The 24,073-nt window shown below is 42.3% G+C and overlaps 1 protein-coding gene across 4 annotated transcripts in view; it reads right to left on the bottom strand.

Annotated features, from left to right (window-relative positions):
- Window positions 1-307: 307 nt before the first annotated feature.
- tafa1b (TAFA chemokine like family member 1b) overlaps window positions 308-24,073 on the bottom strand; it is a 121,342-nt gene continuing 97,576 nt past the window's right edge. The window contains exons 3-6 of one of the 4 annotated variants that reach the window (XR_014622328.1): window positions 23,746-23,886; window positions 9,417-9,541; window positions 7,467-7,558; window positions 308-1,614 (exon numbers count right to left, since the gene is read on the bottom strand). Coding sequence is in view for 2 of the 4 variants with exons in the window: in XM_084349389.1 (XP_084205515.1) it covers window positions 6,224-6,253; window positions 9,417-9,541; window positions 23,746-23,886 (296 nt within the window). In the remaining 2 variants the exon portion in view is untranslated. Of the gene's footprint in view, window positions 1,615-5,121; window positions 6,254-7,466; window positions 7,559-9,416; window positions 9,542-23,745; window positions 23,887-24,073 lie in introns of those variants that run through there. The other 3 variants (XR_014622329.1, XM_084349390.1, XM_084349389.1) reach the window with 3 other exon arrangements.

Here is a 24,073-nt window from a genome sequence, read left to right as displayed (position 1 = left end):
ATGTGCTGTTCTGATAAATCCTCTCTGCCACCGAGGGAATAGTGTAAATGAAGTATCACAGATTTGTTTGTGTGTTTCATGCATGCTTGCCTGTGTGTGTGTGTGTTTGTGCCCGTAAGTCATTTTCACATTGCCTTATGCTGTTGTTGATTGCTTGTTTACTCAAGCAAAAACTTCACAATGTTAACATATCATATAAATGAAACTCTGACAAGATCTTCCACCCACATATTACAACATATCAAATTGTCATAAGAGGAACATTTTTCAAAATATCAGTTACAATACCAAGGAATGAGAGACAGTGTATCAGTATAGAAAACCATTTTTATTTCTCATAAGGCTGTCCTGTAATGTACTTTTATCTACTGGGGGATAACTGTATGTTTCTCCGCTGTGACTAATACTTTCTCACTGTCATTCTGAATAAATCATCTCTCTCTGGTGTGTGGGAGGGAGATCTACACAAGAAACACAGTCAAGCAGTCGCCCGTGACTAACTGTCCGATTAAGGTCCGAGTGTCTGCTGCTGCTGCTCCGTGTCCCGGCTGTATCCAAGTGGAAAGCTCAGGGGTCGTTGTTAGTGCTGCTTTCTTTTGTGAGGCAGTTCTATACAGTGTTTTCCTCATCTTTACAGAAACTACAAGCATCCTCTGGCTTAACCAAGGACATTGCTGAATGACGAAAGTGACAAATACTTATTTTATGACTGTCTCATAGCAGTCCTACGCACACCATACCGGGACAACAGCCTCTGGATAAGTTATATTCAGTGGCTGATCGATATTCCACCGTGGGGCTCAAGCGCCTAATAGATTCTTAAATATATTTTTCAGCTTCTTGGATCTGTCTTCTTATATGTAATGTATTTATATATGTATATATACACAAATTATCTTACATACAAAGAAAAGAAGTGCTCATGAATTTACATCGGGCATGCCCTCGAATAAAAGTCAAAACGTCCATGAGGACAGACCCTAAAGCCTCTCAAAGGTTCTCCATGAACTCATCACAGGTTGCCTGTGGCCTCCGTCACTGAAGATCCAGTGTTTGTCAACCAAATCTCCTCCGTGTCGTCGCAGCAGGGCCAAGTCAAACACAAATGCCTTCCACACAGAAATAAAAGGACATCAGGGTAATTTCCCGCCCAGTTCCACGTTAAAGTTCAGGTCCATGTAAGCTCCTCTCAACCGGTTTACCTTCAGGTGGGGCGAATGTCTATCGAATAATGTTTTAACAACCTCTAAATAACCCCTGCTAAGCTGTTTCAGTTTCTGAGGGGGGGTGGGGTGGGGGGGTAGGAACAGAGAGAGCGAGAGAGAGAGAGCAGGTCGGAAACTGGCCGCAGCTGTGTGGAAGAGAAGAGTCACCAACATGGGGCTCATTGATCAAACAGGGGATTAGTCTGGTTTCAAATCCTTGGCACCACACGAGCAAAGCTGTTTTTATCTGGGTGGATATCCTTTCTGTGGTCCCAGGTAATCCAGTCAGTAGCCGCGGATGTAATAGTTTTAGTCCGTTCGGTGGGAGGAGAAAAGTGGGTAGATGAGAGGGGAAGAGCCTGGCACGCAGCCCTGCAATGGGAGCTCTCTGTTAGGTCCTGGGATGAATCTGCAACACAGAGGAGGAAGAGGAGAGGAGAGAAAACACACATACACTTAGATAGAACAAAGGCATACAAGTGTGCGAGGATTAGACCCAGAGGAATTGCTCCGTTCGCGTGTTTCAGAAACAAGGGGGGAGTCTTTTGAACTGTGGAGGCTTTGTACAGCCCTGTCTCACCTCCCTGTTCCCGCTGCTACTAAGAACAGACAGCTTATATGAGTGGAAACAGCACTAAAAATTGAGGTGTTTTAGGCATTTATAGGTATACCGGGATATATCAGGAAAACTCTTTGTGCCAAAAACAACCCTGGTGTGTTTCCATGCTGTGTACATCTGCTTCACAAACTGACACTCTGGCATATTTTTGACTTTATCTCAGACCCTTTTAGCCACATCCCCTCCAGCCCCAGCTTGCCTGACCCCCCCTCATTGTTTGCACCTTCTCTCCGAGCCAGCCAATCACAGCTGAGGATTTTTCCTCCAACCCGATAAAATGACTTTGGCATTGCTAAATGGGATCACGGCACCCGCTGTGGAGTCTGAGCTGTCTCTCCGTGACTCTGGTTCAGGGACTCTTGTTCAGCCTCGGTTGCAAACCTGGACACATTTCAATGGTACATTGTGCAACCTTGAGACTGCTATTGAATGTCCTGCTTTTCAGCATCCTGCTCAACCTGAAGCTCAATAAAAACTGTGTGCACGTTGTCTGCTGCAGTTAAAGTAGTCGAGTTCATTGCCCTCGTATGACTGTCTGTGCTGCAAAAAGAATGTTTTCAACAATATATATATATATGTATATATATATATATATATATATATTTTACCTCACTTTCATCACATTTTCCAGTTATTTCACTGATTTAAGACTTTACGGTGAGGAGATTTGAAGTCCCCTGCACACTGTGGGGCCAATTAGAAATCCCATAATCCTGTTCAACTAAGAAATACAGCCATGACATTTCCAGCAGGCTTGGCAGGTGGTAGCCAGGTGTGTGGATTTGATTGCAGAGGGTGCTGTAGCACATGGAGAGTCTCAGAGCTCCAATGTGTCGGACATGCTAGCCAAATGATTTTATTAACCATGTTCTCGGGGTATATTGTGTGCACCTGTATTCACCTGCTGTGCTGTGTGGTAGTTTGAGATTAGGCTCCAGAGAACAATCACAGGAAGAGACTCAGGCGTTATAATTTGGGGCTTAATTTGGCATCAACATTGATGATCTCTCAGTTATATTGTTGGTAGACAGTGTTTGATACACTGTAAACAAAGTCTTAATTTTAGCACGTCATTAAGGTCTTTGCGGATTTATAATCTCATTTGTTATGGTGGAAATTGTATCACCATTTTTTACTGAAAATCGACTTAAAGGGTAACTCCCCCAATTTTACACATTAAACATATTAAAGTGTGTAAAATTAAATTAAAGTGTGTTTACAGGTCTTTGGGAGTACTATTGCATATGTGATAAAGTAAAGCCTTTTGTTGCTCCAGATGAAGCTGCATGTAATCTGATGAATTGCCCCTGATGATGTCACTCAGTGTTGAAGTTGCATTGTGGGTAATGTAGGCGCCAGGTTTTGAAAAGCAGTCCACTGGTCTATCATTGCACTCCTGTGACACTAGGCGTTTTTACACTGGACAGCAAGCCGCCAATTTGGCTGTCCTTTTTGCGGCTAGCTCCGTGCATTTAGACAGAGCGGGGCATATTTGGGGTCTGTTTTGGTCTGCCAATATGACGCCTCGGAGGGTACACTTTTTGCCGCCTCCATTGCTATGTAAATCCAAGGCGTCAATGTGCGGGGACTGTGAAAGATGGCATTTTGTACGAAAAGGTCGCAGAGGAGCTTTCCGGGAGCCCGCCGGGAGAAGAAGCAGCCCAACTTCGTGCTTCACGTCATGTCACATGTTTACGCCTACTCCGTGCCGGCTTTTTTGAAAAGGAGGAATATTACGCCTCCGTTTCACAAAGACAAGGTAGCAAATTGCAGCCTTTACCTGGCCGCAAATGTGGCGCATTTTCTATCTAAAAGGGGCTACTGTTGGACTCATTACGGACAGTTTACCTACATTGCCCACAATGCAACTTAGCCACTGATTGACATCACTGGAGGCAATTTATCAGTTTACATGCAGCTTCCTCTGGAGCCACAAAAGGGTTTGTACAACTTTTTCACTGATGCAGTAGTACTCCTCAAGACCTGTAAACACACTTTAATTTAAAGAATGCTCTGGAATAAAGTGTCATTTGCAGCTCTGCCTTTTTTCCCTTCATCAGGTGGGTATGTTTTCAGTCCTGTTAGTGTTAGTTAGTGGGATGCCCTTAGTATCTAAAAAACCTAGTAAAAGATTTGAAAGATTCAAGGAGTAAATCAACAGGGAACAGGTATTATTTCTAAATGCAGACCTGGGTATTTTCACATGAACTTCTGCACTTACCTGTATATGAGTTATGCATCACCTCGTTCTCCATTATCATTTTATTTTAATACGGATCCAGATGCAGAAGTAATAATTTCTATACATTTCCAGTCTCTAAAATAAATTCACAGGATTGCACAGCCTTGGCAATGTGCTGACTACTTCTTACATTGGATATTATAGGGGACACAGGGGACATGTCCCTACCACTTTTAAATGTCTGATTTTGTCCCCATCACTTTTTTAAAAGCATAGGTTGTTATAAATATGTTCTCATAATGATGCTAGAAATTGCCTGAAACAAGTCTCACTGGAACAGATGGAACTCCATTTGCAGTTTTTTTTAAGGATGTTAAAACAGATTTGACATGAATCCCTGTCAAGGAAACACTATTCTCCCTTGGTGACTACATCATGCCTATTTAGGTCTGTGTCAGTGTGCCTTAAATAGCTTCAAAGCCACACAGTGTCTCTCTCTGTACAGTTTTGGTCCTTTCCCCCCAACGATCCTTAAACACAGTAATCCTCTGGGCTCATGTGTCCAACATTTGCATCTGTATCATCTACTGTGCGACGATGTAGCAGAATGTTGGAGCAGAGAGTGACCTCTGCCAGAACAAGAGCAGTAACAGGTTACACATTACAGCTCACTCTCCATCTCAGACACAATCCACCAGAGGTTTGTTAGCGGGAGAACAGGGGTTGTATGCAAATGCTGTCATTTCAACCCACATTCATGCATTTGTGTGGGACTAAAAGTGTCCTCTATTCTTTTTCGTCCTCCGTCTCTTCAAATGAACAGTGCAGCAGGTAGCAGCGGATTGCTCAAGGATTTCCTGCCTATCCCATCTTTGCTGGCAACTAAGCCGTCTGCATTCTAATTTGCTGGCCGCATTAAACTGCAATTTACTCAGACTCCAGTTAGTAAAAGGAGCCAAGGACAATTGCCTTAGCAAAAGAATTTAGTGCAAACACAGCCTAGCCTTTCCCCCTTTCTCGTTTAGTGCTGAACAAATCAATCATGCCAGCTGAGAAACCTCTTCAAACAGCACTAAAGAGCACCCTCTAAAAACAGAAGACTCCAGACAGCAAAATACATCAAGATCCATTTAATGTGACATTGACAATGGAAAAAAGCAAAGAAAACGGGTATAAATAAATCAGTAGCACTTGGAATGAACTCCTCCATCTTCCACCTGTATGAAAATGTCATAAGGATGACATTCTGGCCATTCTTGGCAGCTTGGGCCGCAGCTGTCAGCCTACAAAGTTGTACTTTTCAAAAAAGCATTGTATTATTCATTCAGTTGTGTTTGTCTGCATGTTGGTCTTCATGATGACATTATACAGGACGGAAGGAGGAGGAGAAATGTTGTCAAGCACAGAGGTGGAACAGATGATTTCTCAGTGAAGTTGAACCGTATGTGTGGCATGGCCGCCCGGAGTTCATTTTGATCAACTGCAGACTGAGATCTCCCGATTTTGACAAATTAGATGGCGATGCATCTACTGGCAGGTCACTTTTGCTCTGAAACTGTCTCACAGATGGGCTACATCGTGTCACGGTGTGTTATTTTGCTAGAAAAATGCCCTCCGCTGCTCTTAATAAGGAGACGTGTGAGTCTCTGAACAGCAAGTAAATCATGTCGGACTAGTTGGAGGGGACACACACTGTAAAGTGTGAGAAATGGCGGTGCATCCAGTTGAGTTCAATGCTTAGCACTCACTGATCTGATACATAGTCCATAGTGTAAATGCTGTGGTCTTATACATTAAAACAGCTGCTGTACATGAGAGGTTAAGTTGTCGATAACGACTAAAAAAGTCATTAAAATTCATTGAATGTCCGATGAGGTTTGTATTATGTATGTATGACATTCCTGCCTTGATACTGATGACAGATTCATAGTCAGTCTGGCACACTAACAGTGAGGTTATCAGATGAACATGATGCCTTTCACTATTATCAAAAAGCATGAGAGAAGTGGCAGGAAAGATGTTTTCATTACAGCCTCTCTCCCTCTGCCTGTCTCTCTTAAGGTGTACAGTTGTTTGGAGGGAGCAGAAATGGATTGTTCTATTTAGCGAGTGGAGCGGGTAATGCAGATCTATGGTGGCTGAGTGTTTTGGAAGGTGCTCCCCCAGCCTCGCTCTCACTGTGACTTCCACAAACAAAAGGGCCTGCCTTGTCTGCTGCTACAGAACAGGCAATGAAGGGCTCCCTCTCTGAAAGACATAAAGAAAGAAAAGAAGAAACATGGATGTCAGGCACTGGCTTTCTGCTTGGCATCTTTACTTTTCATGCCAATTTTGATAAAAGATAGCAATGAAGTCTACATGTATGTGCGAGTGAACGTGTGTGTCGGCCTCGTTGTGTTCCCCTGACACTTTTCAGAGCAAAATGAAAACCTGCAGATGAAATAAAATGGCTGAGAATTTAAAAATGAAAAGGAAACAAAAAACAATATGGTATGGGCTTGCTGTGCTTGTTACAGAACAAATACAAATGAGGCAATTTGGCCTAAGAGGCAGGTGAATGAGGAATGTTGATTAAAAAAAGAGAGCAGAGTGCAGGATAAAAGGCCTTTCATGTAGCCTGTGGGCTATGCTGTGTGCTGATAGCTGCTTCAACAAGACCCTCAGAGGGGGATCAGGGTATCAAGTGGCCTCTGATAAGAAGCCACATGACGGAAAAAAGGGAAGAGGCTTTGCCGGGGGGGGGGGGTGTCTCGTGCACACGTGTGAGCGTACACACACAAACACAGACGTATCAAACACATCAAACATGTGCGTTCGTACACAACTACGAGCACACACAGAGAGGAGCAAGTAGCATGTCACAGATTAGTGACTAATGGGATTGGCAGACCAGAGCAAGTCACTGTAATCAAACCCACACAGTGGCTGATAGCAAAAACAGGACATGGAACAAAGGAGGCAATGAAAGGAAGAGGCACTGATCCTGCCATTACACACTGTTCGCAGGCAGCAGGGCTCTGCTCACGGGTGGACCTGGCTCTGTGTGTGTGTTTCTAAGTACTCCACCATGAGCGTGCTGCCGCGTGTTTACCCATCTATGTACCAACTGATGTATTTTAGCAATACAAGTGCCACCGTTTATATGAAAATGCAGCAACTTACTTTGTATTTATGCATGTGCTGCCGGGTGATAAATATTTACAGTGGGTGGCGGTGCGTTCAGTATTTGTGTCACGCCTGCCTAATCATGCACAGCATGTAAACACACACTTGATTATTTCGCACTGAGTATTTGGGTTAATGAGAAGTCATTGAACATGAGTTGGTCCCACTCCTACCGCCCGACACTCAAGTGCATTACAGTGATGTGTGTGTGAAAGAGAGAGAGAGAGAGAGATAGACGAAAAAAAAACAAAACAAAAAAAACTAAAACAAACAACAGCTTGAGAAAAAGACTAACCTTTACAGAAGCAAGAATGCAGCTCAATTTCTGTTGACGCATCCTCTGCATTTTGCTTCCGGAAGCTAAAAAGGGGAGTATGGCTGGGTGTTCTGCAAAGAGAGGGTCAAGAAAAAAGGACACGTGTGTATTGGGTAGAAAAGCAGCTTCAGGCCTGACCTTTTGGCCCTCTTCTCTTAAGGTTTTGATATTATTAGGCCATTTTACTCATAGATACGTATTAATGCTCATTCTCCATTTGTGTGTAGAAATGTACAGTCTTGATTAATGTATCTCAAGAGCATAATTAATAATTTGTCCTAAGTTACACAAAAACAATCAAGTTTACTTATTTCAAATTGTGCAAAGGACTGAACTGAGAATTAGAGATGCATTCTTTAGAGTGAACCAAGCACTGCACCTTACCTTGACAGGATGGCAAGACCCCGTTCGATCAACTCCTTTCTGAGAATTTTGGGCCTGTGCATGGTTGGCAGCGAAGGGCCCCAGTGAAAGCTTTATGTCTATCTGCTGGCTTATAAATCTGCAGAGCAACCTTGGGAAGCCCCGTGTGGTCTAACCTTCACTGGCTGCTCCCTCTTTTCCCCCTCTACCATCACATTAGTCTCTGCTTCTATTCAAAGTCATTGTCACCAAGCACTGAGAGGAGACGAGGGTTTGCTGATCGCGAGCAGGTGGGGAAGGGGAGGGTGAGGGTGAGGGGAGGGGGGAGTCAATTAAATGAATACAAATCGGGTGATCAACCTGTCACAGAGTGCTGGACTGCTGGCTTCGAGGACTTAACTCCCTTCATTATTTTTGCATGCCGCATTCGGAGTCAGTTTACAGAGCCGAAAGGCAGCGGAGAAGCAGAGTGGCCGTTAACTTTATCTGTGAGAGGAGTGTGGCCTGAGGCAGAGCCCACCTGTTTGTTTACGGCCTACTTTATGTTTGTTCTTTACTACTATGGGCCCTCAGATAGTACGCTTACACCAAACAAATTCCACAGTATTATACAGCTCACAGATGTGCTGCGATTTCTCACATCTATTTCACCCACAGGTTTGACACTGTGCATGTTTAATTGTTAAGAGACAGAAGATTAGTTAAAAATTAAGCAGGCAGTGGCAAGATTTCCTCAGTTCACCGAAAAATGAAAACTCAGTCATTACCACATGTCAGTTTCATTGGGGCTATTTACACAATAATGGTTTGTGCATATACTTTTCTTGTGTTTCGGCCTTTTCTTTCACGTGACAAAAGGATTTTGCGGGCCTGAAAACACAAACTTTTGAAACTGGTTTCACCCTTGCTGTTGTCATGTAAACTAGCATTTCTCAATTCTTCAATTCTGAAATCTGGAATTGTGATAGGAACGCAGACTTTTCTTTGAAAATGCAAAGGAAAAACTTTCCGTTTTTAGCAAAACTGTCATGTAAACTGGGTCGTCGTCTACAAAACATTGCCAGAGCTTCACAGCAAAACAGCTTGGCATCATTCCCCAACTTCACTTTAGCTTAGCAGCGACATTGAAGGCTAAATTTGATATTTTTTCTTTTAAAACAAGTCCCCATCTACTTCAGTTGTTTACGAGAATACTATGCTGTGAAGCATCTGAAATATTTTGCGGATTATGAAACTTCACCTAACTTTCCACCAACATGAGGGTGAGAAGATAATGACTACATTTTTACTTTTGGGTGAGCTTACAGTCTCCTTTAAGTCGAAGAGAAGAGTCCACCTCTTTTCTTGGACTTAAAGAAGAAGTATCTAGGACAGTGAAACCTGTCAGGCATTTTCGCATGTACTGTTTGAAATTGGTGTCAGTGTGCTAGTGTGTATGCCTCGGTTACATGTGCATTTGCATGTATTGTACGTGACCGTGTGCATCTTGTTTTTGTGAGTGCAGGTCTGTAGATGCACATACATACAGTTGTGCTCAAGTGTGTGTGAGTGTGTGGGAGGTCTCACTCTTGTGGTCTTGATTTTGTTCCCAGAGGAGCACATCCATCCAGAGTTGTCAGGCAGAGTCTTACACTCCTCTCCCTCCAGACACGGTTCCATCTCACACCACCATTTCCCAATTACAATGGACGCTGGGGAAGGTGAGCAAAGAGACATAACAACAGCCGTTAGTTTCACGTAGACACAAGTGTCAATACAAGTACTTACAGTAGTAAAGAAACTGTAGCGAACGCAGTAGATAAAAATGATAAAGCCAAGGGGCATAATTAAATATGAACCTTGAATGAGCATTAAAGTAAATTAATAATGGAAACATAGATTTATCAACATTAGGAGTAGCCAAAGTTTAAAATGGAGGCAGAGTGATCACCAAAAGTTCAACGTAGTCAGAAACCTCCCACACAAACATATTTTGTGTCCACATTATACACAGGCACGCTTGTATATGTGTAGATACAGCATACAAAAGCACCCACACACTTTATTATGAGCTTCTGCAGAGGAACATCCAGTCGAGTCCCTAAATGAATGTTTTTCCTCCTCTCCGGCCTCAGAGCAATTGTATCGTTGCTGCATGGGTACTTCTGCTGTTGACAATAATGTCTTCTACCAACAGAAATTAATCATTATTTTGTTTTGATACAGCTACATTGCATGTAGGGGAGCAATCTAGTTTTTAATCAAAACTAATTGCCTCTCATTAACATCGACTGAAATTCTTCCTCCAGCTAGCTGACAAAAACAAATATGTTCTCATCTTCTCATCAAGGTCTCCCTCCCTCCTTTCCTCCTTCCCTACGCATGTCTCCGGGTGAGCTGTATGTGTGTGTGTGTGTGTGTGTGTGTGTGTGTGTGTGTTCATGTTTTCAGTGGTAAATGCAACCAAATATCACCTTTTATGTTGTTTGACTTGCATACATCATGTAGGAGGTAAATGTATAAAAAAACTTTGGTTACTCGAATTAACTCACCACGGTCCATATGTTGAATTAATCACATGAGAAAATGTGCATCCACACTCTTCCACACCTGTATAGTTGCAATGTATTTGAGATGAACACTTGTGATGCAATGTTTTCATGTCAGTAACACTTGACTGGGTGTGCAGAAGACTGACACATTCCTGTCATAATAATCCTGACGTGATACTTGCATGAACATGCCTGCCAACGTGAGGCTGTGAAAAAGAGGGAGATTTTCTGGGGTGTAAAACGAGGGGGGCAAACGACCTCCCCTCAACCACCACCACCACCACCGGTTCATAGAATGAGTATGAGTAAGGATATGAGAGTAAAATAATTTGTCTTAAATTCATAGTTCACTGTAAAATGGATAAACAAAATAAAAAATGTACCAAAAAAAGTGATCAAAAGTCAACAAGTAAAATTAACATCACGTTGTGAGAGTGTGTGAGGAGTCATCACTGCTGGGCAGACCTTCAAAAAGAAGAAGAGGGAGGATAAAATGATGCAGGACTACAGTCTGCAGAGTGGAGGTAAGAGGATGAGTGAGTCGGGCAGGAGGCAAAGGTGAAGGAAGGGGAAAGTCTCGCACCAGGCGGAGAGAAATTTGGAAGCGTATTTCTTCTTCTTGGCAACTCTCTCATCCATGTGCAGTGGCAAACTGAGCGGGGCTCAAGGACCGGTAACAAACATCGGCAGGGTCGCTTGTGCACGCTCACCTCTGCCTCTTAAATTGCCAGATAACATGGCTCGAATCCAACACAGAAAACTGAGCAACACCATTTGGTTTGTATCAGCGTGAATATGGGAGATTTAAAGGGGAATTTACTAATCTGGGACGCAGCGGGAGAAAAGGTTAAAAATAGTGAGACACCAGCAACCAACCTGAACACTGGAAGCAGTAAGAAGCCATTGTCCGGCACCTAAAGCTCTAGTTTATGAATGCGCATGAAGTGTCATTAGGCCAATCAACCCTGAGTGACCCCAATTGAAAATTACCTAGTTGACCCTTAATGATACTTAAACATTTATAAAGACACAGGTACAGGTGTAATGGCAGGGTTATGATGGTGTCATTTCAGTCTCAGACACACCCCTTCAAATAAAACTCTACCTTAAAGTAGTTTTAAGAAATAAGAAATTCAAACTCTTTTCTCAGAGGAAAATAAAATCCCTGTTTGAAGCTGGAAAGGTAAAATATAAATACACAAATATATACAGAGAAAAACAGCATAAAATTGTGTTGTCAAAAGTGCATTTTGTGTTATATGTTTTGTCCTGTTTTGCAGCGGGAACTCTCTCTTTGAATTAAATCATACTGACACATCTAAACCATTCTTTCAAAGTCAGCTCCTGGTTCATTTATAAACCATGATGTGTGAAGAACTTTTTTGTTTTTCACACTCCTCCGTTTGCTGACAGCGAGCGTGACGTGGCAAAAGTTCTAAGCAGCCATCAGATGATCGTTCCTCCCACAGAAAGCTTTCCAGCGTGTAGGATGTAGTAGAATCTCTAAATAGCTTCTTTCCTTTTATCATGTAGACTGAAAGTGAAATGTGAAGGTCAAATAGCTGGGAGAGAGCAATGAGTTAAACTAGCGCCGTTTCATTTTCCAAACCCATTTTTTTAACCATTCGGAAAAATACATTTTTCCCCCTCCAGCCTGCTGTTGCCAAGGTTACAGGCCAACCACCAATCAATTGTGAGTATGAGCAACATGCCGTCTCCAACTGATGGAGGAAGACGGTTTAAGTGCAGTCCCTCACAGCACAAAGTGTGCTCCGGTTCTGTGTGAACGGACACAAATACACACTCACACACACAAATATATGCCAGAGAACAGACCGGACGCAGAGTAACGCCCCACTGCTGTTCAGTCAACTTGCTGCATTTCCTGACTTCCTTCTTTGCTACTCTCTCCCTGAACCTTGAGGAAACCCATCGCCAGAGTGAGAGCATCCACTAACAGGCTGTGAACCTGCCCTTTGGCTCCCCCCATGGCTGTTTACCTTATCCACTAATTACCACATGTTGGTCCATTATCCACCAAGCTCCATCTATCTTCCCTTTTCTCCCTCTGTCTTCATCCATGGGCTAAATATGCATTACACATCATTAATCATGTTTACATTCGGCGGTGTTTTAGGCGCAACACCGTAACTACGCTGGAAGTCCTCGTTAGGTGGCAAATTATGATGAGGCTTGAGGAGATGTGTTTAATCAATTCTACCGAGGGATGATGATGTGCTGCCACTCTGTTTAGCCCCTTCTTCTCGCTATACAGAGCGAGGGGGAGGAATGGAGTTGTTTTTCATTATGCCACCAACCGAGAAGGATTTATATTCCACAATGTGAATGCAGAATCCACTGGCAATTGAAAATGGTGGAGTAATACCTGCAGAGCAAAAATCAGCTCCTTCAAATGGAACCAGAGAGAAAAGCGGGAAAGGAGGGAGAAAAGGGGAAGCGGAAAATGAGGCAGGAGATTAAAAACGCTGCCTCACGAGAGCCGCTTTGCATGAAAGTTGAATGATATTTACTGTACTTCACAGAACTAAATTCACCTCGCTCTCTGTGGCCTGGAATGTGCACACATGGAGCATAGATAATTTATACACGGGGAGTCTACAAAACTGCTGCATTACACGGGCCTGTGAAGTTTTCACAGTATTCTTTGTTGCCTTTATTATTTATCTACCGCTATGATGTCTAATATTAAATTCCTGTACAATGTTTCTGAACTGGGGGACGAGTCAGAATGCCAACTGATTGTTCAATAGTTCACTGCTTGACCTGGATTATTGATTTTCGCTGTTTGTTTTGACAGCGAACATTGTTTCGTGGTTTGTTTTGTCCATTAGAATATGTCGGCGTATTTTCTGTGTGTTTTTATTGTCTATGAGTTTAATTTAAGCCCACAGATCAAGAGAGCAGCATGGTTGCTGAGTAGTCAGTGCTAATAATGATGTGTTGTAGAGTCAAATCGGATGAAAAATCATCAGGATCTGAACAAAGGATCTCTGTGTTTCTCATCATATGTGAACTTGTGCCCTCTCTTTCTTCGTTAGAAGGTCTTTGACATCGAAGGGTCCCTCTGAGATTCATCTTTTTGATGCTCAAATTTGTTTTTTTCCACTCAAGCGCTCTGCTGCCCCTCAAATGTTTGGAAAGCCTGTGTGAGAGGACGCTCTTGCATTGATTAATTCTGCTTTTTGAGCATGCACATCAAAGCCAGTGACTGTGGATTTGAGGATTGGACATGAGAGTTGTACTGTTATGCTTAGAGTTCCTTATTGTTATGAATTATGTCTTTTCTTAAAGCTGCACTATGTAGTTTTTGGGAAGAAATTTTAATAAGAAGAGAAAATATATACATTTTTTATAAAACTTAAAAACTAAATAAACAAACTGACCTTAAAGGACAACATCATTTCATACAGTTTTACTTTGTTTATATTTGGCGGACCCTGCCACCTTTCTAGCTTTAAACAGTGTTCTGGGACCTTATTTTCCTCTGAGCAAGACTCATTTATTCAGTTATTAAAATAAATACTTCTGAGTTTGTATTATTACCTTATATATATTGTAAATACAATATATAAGCTCCCTTATTGATTATTAAAATATATAACCATAAAAGGCATACAATATACATTTCTGTATGTATTTTTCCAAACTACAGAGTGCATCTTTGAAAAATTAATTGTTTGCTGAAGAAAAAAGTAAATCTGAATTTAACATATGAACCAGATTTTGTGACATCTTGAAGGCCAATCATGGTCCAGTTGGCATCTTAGACAAATGTGATGTGGAAAGTTAAAACTTCCAGCACACATTACAATGAGAATGAACTTTAAAGTGAAGCAGAAGGCATCTTGTGTCTATTGTGTGAATATTCAGACTGCCAACCCAAAATGCATTTGTTGGCACATCAAGGTCATATCCAGATTGAATTTAGAAAGTCTGGACAACAAAAACCACATGAAATGCAATCTTTGCAAATCAGATCCAAACTGCATTTGGACGTTGTTTGAAATGTGATCAGATTTCCACAGATGTGTCTCAGTCAGTCTGGATGCTCTTGCTGCTGATATTGGATTTTAAGATGTCTTTTGTGTCGCGCGACACACAACGGCAACATCAAATCCAGACTGAATACATCAGTGCGGCAGAGCAGAATCCATGTTGCTAGCAGCGGAGCCGAGGACAACACACAGAACAACAGTCTGTGGACAGTCACTCTGAAATAAACTGTCTGCTCCACGACTTGACAGTGTGATTGGAGAGCGACATTTGTCATGCTTCCCTGTTGGAAAGCAACGTCACCGGTGTACGTAGGGACTGACGCCCACGTTGTTACCACAGCAACCCATGCAGATTGGTTGGTGTTGTCTGGATACAAAAATCCAGTCTGAGATCACTAAATAACAGCATGGACACTCTGTCTTTCAGACCTGATTTGAGAAACAAATCTGATTTGCCTGCAGCCTTAGTGGTAGTCTAATAGTTTAACTTGTGAAACATATTTAATAAAAAATATATAAAAACACAACATTACATAGATTCAGAGAGAAGGAGTAGATGTAATTACAGTAACATTGGAGCTAACAAGGTATTTTAACGTGTTTGTCCTTCCAAAAAAATAAAACAAATTATGTTTCAAAGCATTGTATTTTTACAAAAATAAATAAAAATGTCTGCAATGCAAAACAATGAAGTCGCCTCATTACAGCTTTTTAAAAGCGGTGGACACTGTGGCTCTTGAGGCTGAGCCTCAGTAGCCTTCATAACACTGGCAGTGTGTAAGCCCGAAAAACATGTCACCATGCAGAAATTATAAACCAGAGCAAGGCTTCAGGTCTGTGTTCAAAAGGAAAGACAGAAAAAACACTATAATGTTAATAAAGCTCAGGCAGGATGATCCGCCAACTTTTAAAAAAATGCACTTATGCACAACCCTAATTAACATCTTGACAGCTCCTCGTCTTGTACTAAAGGGAGAGTAAAACTTTAATGAGCAGCGACTATGAAACGCGTCTTATAAATATTCATGTTCAAATTTGATCTTTGCCTCAAAAATCTATTTCAGTCAGCACATGTGGACGACAAGCAAAACCTGGCAACGCACTGTAAACGACATGTCTGGTCTGAATGCCTCGAGGATAAAACACAGACAGACAGAGTCGGGCCTGATGTGAACACACACACTTCATGTCTGTGGCTGTACTCGGGCCAGGGCGTCTGGCTCTGACCTTGACCACTGGAGAAGAGCCATCTCTGGGCTGGGATCCATGCATCACTCTCTGGTGACCGCTGACCTCCAACAGTCGTTTTACTTTAACTACTCCCAGTGCAGCCGTCAGCATGGAGGGTATAACCTTTGTTCCAACATCAGCAAACTTTACTCATCCTCTGTGTCTGCTGTGGAGTGCGAGAGGAGGAGGGAGGCAGGCTGTAAACTGACCACTGTCCCAACTACCCCTTCTGGGCTGACTATTAATTTCCAGATCCATCTGTTTACGAGTTGAAAGCCTTCAACGTGATTTAAGGCATCAACACCAATTAACACAATCCTCACGCGTTAACATAAAGTAGCTGCTGCACACTGTCAAAGATGACAGATGGGCTTGGAATAATCAGCAAACAAGGACTGGAAGTGTTTGATTCAAGATGTTGGCCATGCAGCAGGCTGGAGTCTTTAGCTTTGATGGACAAACAACCTAGATTGGGACTTGAATGGATTGAAAAACATGAAGCGATGGACCTTTTACAAGTGCATCTGTCAGATCTCTGGTGAGCGGCCCCGTGTGATGGATTGAACTCGCTGACACGTCCCTGCCAGGTAGCAGAATGTTTGAACACCTTGACGGATGAGGCAGAGAAATGATTTCCGTCGGTGTCAAAATGTGAATACGTGTCTGTGGGCTCGATGAATAGTTAATGTTTCTTAACTTGAAGTGGCCTGCGCAGCACTCGGTGGACTTAAATTAATCATGGCAAAACGATGGCTTTCTGATGATGTCAGCCGTGGTGACTGTTCTTTCGGTGAATCACTTAAATTAGTTGCCTTCAGTCAAGATCTGGAGCAGAAAGCAATTTGGCTTTAAATTCTCAAACCATTCTGTTGGATTAAATTTACAGTTTGGGGTGGGGGAGTGATGCTTCCTGAAACAACCAGTTTCACCTCTATTCTTTCACTGACTCATTCAGGCACTCGGCCCCCTTAGGTGCCCCAGTGTCTGAAAAAGCACGGAGAAAGTGCCCTCTTGGATGCCCCTGTGGTGGACAAAACATGACAAAGTAAAATGTGAGAAAGTGCCCTCCAGGGTGAAATGTATCACGACTTTCTGCGCGCTGGTGCCCTGTTTATTGTTTCCGCCCCTGCCCCTTAAACATGCGGCACTGCTTTTCTACCACCAGAAAGACTTCTGTCTCTTCCTCCTTACCTGATCAGTTTACGTCACTGCTCTGCAAGTGAACTGATTACTCAGTTATTAAGCAAACAAAACGGCCCCTCAATCAGTCCTTCATTCACATAATCACGAACTAAAGCAAAAAGAGTTACAGTGAACTGCCTGATTAAAAAACAAAACATTTCCATCTTAATGAGACAAAGGCGCGGGGTACTGCAACAGCAGTAAAGTATTGAAAGGGTCACAGGAGCAAGAGGCAAATGAAGCAAGTGTATAATTACAGCGGGACTGAGACTCGGACCCCTGAACTCGAGGTCAGCTTCACAGAGTTATTATTCGGCATTAATCTTTGCCCCCCTCAGAAAAGAGAGAGCTGGGGTTTGATTAGCTATTCAAAAAATATCGCTTGGCTTTCTAATCACACAGCTTTTCTGAAATTTCTGAATCTGAAATGGACTCCCCGGCACCCGCAAGACCTGAAGAAGAATTTGCTTTATTTCTCATTTGATTACTTTGACTTTGGCTCTTGAATTTAAATTAATTCTTGGAAACGCCACAGAAAGGGTCTCTTGCTATGCAGGACCACAGATTCATCTAGGTAAAACAGGAATGTACAGTTACAATAAAAGCTCTGCTGAATCTGAATGTTTCATTTGATGCTACTATTCCTGTGTGAGTGTGTCTGTGCACTTGGAGCATCAATAAGTGAGCGTAACTTTGCGCCCGTGGAGTAGGTGTGTGTGCGTGTGTGTGTGTGTTCGTGTTGCCTATTAATGGAAGAACAATGCCTCCTTTTGTTGTGTGGTTATTTCCTTTGCTTTATGTGGGCACAAAAAGGATTTACGAAAGCTGACAGCTGACATAGATCTGCCTTATGCTTCTTTACTTCTCTCTCAGCACAACAGCAGACTTGTTACTCCAGTGGTGAGAGCAGAAAGGAGATATGTTACTCTTAAAAGAGAGCGAAAAGGGGAGAAACTAAGGAGACATTTCAACTCCAGCTTAGGATCAGATGCTCTCCTGGCAGGTTAAAGGTTTCGAGTCTAATCACATCGTCACTGCGGTGAGAGCTCAGTGGGATGTGACAAAGACGGAGGAGAGAAACCCAGCTTCACAGTCATTATCTACAACTTCTACGAAGACACGAACATGTTTTTTGACCCAGGAGGATTTTTGCTGTTTGTTAGTCCCTCCTTACGTCTGCCTTAGTGTGTGTCTGTCAGTAAGAGAAACGAGTTATCGTACAGTGTGATGTGCTCCTTCTGTCCATCCCCTCAGGCAGTATCTACCTGCCTGTTATGTGCCAACCACACACAGTAGCAGAGGGCTACGAAACAATATGAGAGCAGAAAGAGAGACTGGAGGAGGTTTTATAACAGGAGGGTGAGATGTTCGCTTAGCTGTTCTTGGGTGTCACCAGTTTGGACTTTGCTATCCATGCAAGCAATTAAACTAATGAGTAAGCTCTTACAAAACACCTTCAAGGACAAGGTTGGCCAATAAGGAAGCACTTTGTTTGATAAACTACATCCCCGCTAATGTAATGGCACTATTAGATTTTAAAGACTGTCAAACTCCATCTTGTTTATGATACTCTGTACTGTTTGACCAGTAATTTGTGTGAAAGTACTGCTGCGCTTCTTGTCCCCCCCCCCTCAAGTAGCGTCCATGTGTCTCCCCCCTGGATGTATCTCAAATGTACCATGACAACCTGTCATGCTCAGCTATATGCGCCTGCAGCCAAACAGAAGGGTTCATTCCCCATCAGTGATCAGCGACGGGCGGGCATCTGCGTGCATCTCTTGTTGAAGGAGTTTACTGCTACAGCAGCTACATGACAACACAAAGTGGTAGCATGTGTGCACATTAGGGCATCTGCGTGCATGTGTGGAGCAAATGAGCGCATATGTACAGTATGTGTGTGTGTCGGCGCTGTGGCTGAGGGCTTACATGTCTCGCACACTGGGATGAAGGCAGTGGTGCAGTGATGAGCGCCTAATCTGAGCGCATGTGATCGGCCCGGCGAGGCTGGAGAGATCCGAGCGTTTGACTTGTTAAAAGGGATGTTCTTCACTAAGAGCCTCGTTGGCCCTGACATAACTGGGACATAGTTCTCCTTGTCAAAGCTAATAATCAATTCCCACTACGGGGATAATCTGACAGCAGACCCCCACTGAGCATGACACCTCCCTACACAAGCTGTCGTCACATCCCCATATATTAATAACAACCCCTAACAGTTATCAATAGCAACTGAAACAACCCCACACGTGCCACGTATTCATGAGGTGGTAAACATTCGACAATGGGGAGTGATCTTCACTGTGCGCTTTGATGTTGGAGTTTGAAGCTAATGACCGATAATATACCACATCAGGGAGACTGCCTGTTTCTGCAAATTTGGCCAAAGATAAAGGAGTGCTCCCTCCTCCGGGCTCTGTATGTGTGTCCAAACCAAACGACCTCTGAAGATGTATTTCTGATTTGTTCTATCAGAGCGCTGGCTATTCTTTATGATTTTTTTTTTTCTATTATTATTTTTTGTGGGAACATAACCTGTGTATGGTACAGTGGCGGCAGGTGTCCCCCAGGGGGGCAGCGAGATGAGCAGGGCTGCGGCATCGTTTCTCATCTGGACGGAACATTAATAACGCCGGGACCTGGGGAGAAAGCTCCATCTGGGCCAGGCCGCTGTGCTGCTGAGGGGACAGACCACTGACTCCGCCAGTCTATAATCCCTCACACAGTGCTACGGCAGCCTGCAGGGCCCGGTTGACAAACACTTGCAACTTTAGCCCTCCTAAATAATCCAAACGCTCGGACGGGGCGCTCCAACCCCTCCAGTGTCCACTTATTTCCACACTTAACAAAAAAGATCCTTTAATTAAATGCCGTGTTTGCAATGCGTGGCACTTCCGACTACAAATTAGCTCTTATGAATAATCACATAATCATTTCGTCTGCCCTTCAGCCCTCATCCCGTGGTGGTTTCAGTGTTAAATAAATAACACAGCCTGATTCGCTTTCAAGCAGGTGAAAATTATCCAACAGAGGAGGCGAAGGCCCCAAATAAAGGGAATAAGATTATTGCGAGGAGAGTTTACCTGAAAGGGAATGAAACAAAAGCCAATTTTCAGCCTGATTTGAATCATTACACAGTGGGTAGTGTATGCAGTTGAACAAATGGTAAGCTGTCCTCCACATTGCCTGCATCCAGAGCCTCCCCCCGCAAAGCTGACTTTGCATCATCTGGTGGACTTGTGCTGGACATAGGGCTGTTGTTTAAACTCAGATTGTGCTTGGATAGAAGTAGATTGAGAGACATAGAGAGACACACCTCTTTCTCTATTAAACTCAAACCACACTGTAAAATGAGGCAGTGGTGATCAAATAAAAACCAGGTTTCTTTGACTGCATAGCCTATTTCTCACCTGAAATGTTTCAGAAACACTACATCTTATTGTGATGTAATATGAGATTGTTTGCTACCAGCCAGCCGTCATATTGTTTCCTGTTTCGACATGAATGAGCAAAACCAATTTTATTGGTCTGGTGGACTTAAAACATTTCTGTGCTTGCAAGGATGTAAAATATTAGATTTGAGATTATTCATCTTGTTATTTACTAGTTTATGTGTCTTTTATGCCTCAAATAATCAGGACACCTTTTGAGATTCAGCAACTTACTGGTAAAACAGCTACATTAGATAGAGTGAAGCTACCATTCTTTTTCAACAGAAAACAGTATAAACACGAGTATTAAGTCATTTTCCAATTAAATTGCCAATTTTTTTCTTGTTCTTGTTTTCTTTACATTCATTTTGTGCTGTGTGATGTGGTGCATTCTGGTAGTTGTAGATTTTCTACCTTTAAAAAAATGAGACAGCCCTTTTCCCCCTGTTTCCTCTGGTCCAAAAAGCACTCATTTAAAAATATTGTGCGTTCAACTGCATAGACAGGTTTTATGAAAAGGCCATCTTTCGAGCAGTGAAATACTTCCTTGACTCTTTCAGTGTTGGTGCTCAGTAGTGTGGCTTGCTGCTCAGTGACTTGTCGTTTCCATTTTTGTCACCATTGCCTTTGTTTAATCAATACACTACAGCAAGGACTTTCTCAGTGCGGGAGCCTGAAGCATAGAGGCATGAAGTGTTAACGACGTCTCACATTCAGTTTTTGATTTGCACATGGTTTATCTCTGTCCATTGATTTCCTTATCTCTTCCTTATCTATTTTTACATGTTTTTTTTTATCTTAAGGACTGAGTTGTCCGTTTTATTTGTTGGCAAGGAAATGTCTCAGTCTGCTGTTAAGGTTTTCAAGGACTTTATTAGGTCTGTCTATGCCGAGTTTAGTGAAAAAGACACGATCTGAATGAATATAAAAAGATTCCAAAGTCTCTTGTCTGCTGGGTGCTGCGGAGGAGTGTCTGGTCGTGCTCCTCTCCGAACAAGGACAACACACTCTACTAAAACAGCTGCATCTCAAGGTCAGATCGGCAAATGTTTCATTCAGGTGTTGCCTCCAACCATAGGGCAAACATCCGTTTCTTGAACAAAATGTCTCAAGGGAAAAATCCACTGATCACTGCAAAGTTTTACAGATTCTGGCTAAGTTTTCATTAAACCCAGAAAAAGTTCTTATGTGTTATACACGGCTCACATCTAATCCTTATTCTAGGATCTTCTTGAGTGTCAGCTATGGCTAACCAACCTCGTGAAACCCACTGTCTGGCCCTTCATGTAACATCCCTCAAAATGAAGATATTTTGGTGTCATTTCTTTGCGAGAGGGCAGTCAGAGAGATGACTTTGATCGCTGCCGAAGGTGGGGGTGAAAAGATCGAGACTGAGGAGCAGTAAATGAGCTCCGTGGAGCGAAGGGGGCATCGCAGTTCTGTCTCAGTAGACTTGTGACTTCCTGTCGGCTTTTTTTCGCCCCCTCGATGGAGCTGCCTGCGCCTGATTGTTTTTCTCAGCTGAGGTAATTCAGGTGCACTAGCCTGGAGCTTCCCTGACTTGTGTTTATTAGTTATTCATTTCCATCAGCCTGAGCTGCCGTAGGCAATGTTATCTGCAACGTGCTCCCCACTCAGGTGTTCAACAGCCCAACTGGATCATCTCCCATGATGCCCAGCAACACGGCACCACTGGGTTCAATGTTTCAATGTTTTTTTATTATGAGAAACGTCACGGTAGAGAAAGTTATATTGGAATATGATGTAGAGCTCAGTCCGAGGTGTTTATTAAGGAATAAGAAGAATTAGTATTTTTCAATAAATGCACTCATAGCTGATGACGTGGAAGTAACTGAGTACATTTACTCACAGTACTGAAGAACAGCGTTGAGCTACTTGTAGTTTGATTCAGTATTTCTATTTAATGCTACCTTCTTCTTCTACTCCACTACATATTGTGCTTTAACTCCACTACACGTATTTGACAGCTTTACTTACTTATTTTTCAGATTTAGACTGAAAAATATAAATCATGATATATTATCATAGATATAAGTCACAGCAGTATATAAAGTAATTAAAATTAGTTCAACATTTATCAGCTGCACGATTAAAGTGATGTACACATAACCCATCAATAATTATAATCCTATCATATAATATATTTTATTCTGAACTGAGCCATTCTGTGTCATGAGCTGTCCCCTTATCATGACTAGATTTGAAGCTAATTAGTTTAACCTCAGCAAGAGTTTGAACATAGGATTTTACTTGTATTTTTATACTTTAAGACCACTTGTACAGCAAAATAAGCCAGTATATTCTGCTTTTTCAAATGTGGGTAAACCTGCTAAAAGTAGGCATCAGGAGACGAGTTTGCCTTTCTGTGTTTTTTTCCCCGTTGTGTGTCACATTTTTCATCACAATCACACCGGAAAAACAGGGAACAGTAGAAAGCAATAGGTCAGAACACATCCAGAAGACAATTCGAATTGCTTTAAAAAGTCTCCGTCAACAACATCCTGAATTGGACACATCGCTTTCTTCAGGAGCCGATAATGGAAGTTGCTACAGGGTGAGACGTTTGCTTCTATCTCGTCTCTGTTGAGAGTTGCACATGCTCATTACCGATCAGGCAGCTGACATGCTTAGAGGTAATATTAATCTATACCACATATATCACGTGGATAGCTGCACTTAGGCAGGATGAATCTCTGAGGAATCTGTTATGTAATAATTCAATAATGCATGTAGGGTTATACAAAGTTATACTATAAGTGACTGAACTCAGCAGAAATATGCAGTGACCTCAGTGTGTTAATATGCAATTATTCTCTATTTCTTGCAGAGTTTTCAGAACTGCATTCTGATTTAATATAATTTAGCTAATACATTATTATTATTTGGATGAACTTTTATTGCAATGTAATATCCTTTTTTTTTTGTTTCATGACAGTGTCGTTTCTATTATTAATTTTGACATGAAAACTATTTTTCTTAAACTTTGTTACTAAACTGGAAAACCAAACCTATTGCCAGAAAAAACATTAATGATGATGACTGTGCAAAACCCTGGATTACAGAACTTAAACTTTTGTTTATTTACATGCAAGGCCAATGTCATTAAACTCTTTCTTTCAATAATATCTATGCCTTGCAACTACAGTAAGGACAAGGTTATGGAAAGATTGTAATTATGGCAAGTAAGTTGTACAAGATCTCAAGGTTTGGCAACAAAACCACTGAGGTTAGGAAAAGATAACAGATTTACATTAATGCTGATTGCAGGTTTGAAACAAGAGGCACACTCCGGCCTCCTGCATGAAAGCCAAAGCCACTCTATATAGGACACTCCTTCTTTGTTGCCACTGAATGTGGGCATATTGGATGCAATCTGTTCATAATTCTCAGTGTTAGAGGCCTTGGTACAACTGGTATCAAACAGATATGGACTTACTAGAGCCTCCAGTAATAAATGCACAACGTGAAAACACTCAGACTGACTCACCATCCACACAGGAGGGTTTGTTGCGTGTCGTCCCGGCAACTTTCCCCGGTAAACAGGAGCACTTGACTGTCTGGGAACGCTCCTCAATGCGATTCTTGTTACAGCATCGGTGGGCCGCGATCACCTCACACGTACCTCCCTCTGCAGACAGACACAGACACAGACGGTCAGTACATGACACAGAGAGATTAACAGAAAACTGACATGAACTCAAGCAACTACATGGAAAGGTTTCATAGTTTTTTTTATCAACAGAAAAAGCAAAAAGCAGCAGTAATGTGATTGAAAGATAGGCTTCAGGAAGCTCGACCATCAAACCATGTGAGCC

Source organism: Pagrus pagrus (assembly GCF_965226575.1).
Source record: "Pagrus pagrus genome assembly, chromosome: 3".
NCBI classification, from domain to species: domain Eukaryota; kingdom Metazoa; phylum Chordata; class Actinopteri; order Spariformes; family Sparidae; genus Pagrus; species Pagrus pagrus.
The sequence above is the reverse complement of the archived record's forward strand: the minus strand, read 5'-3'. Positions and strand labels throughout refer to the sequence as shown.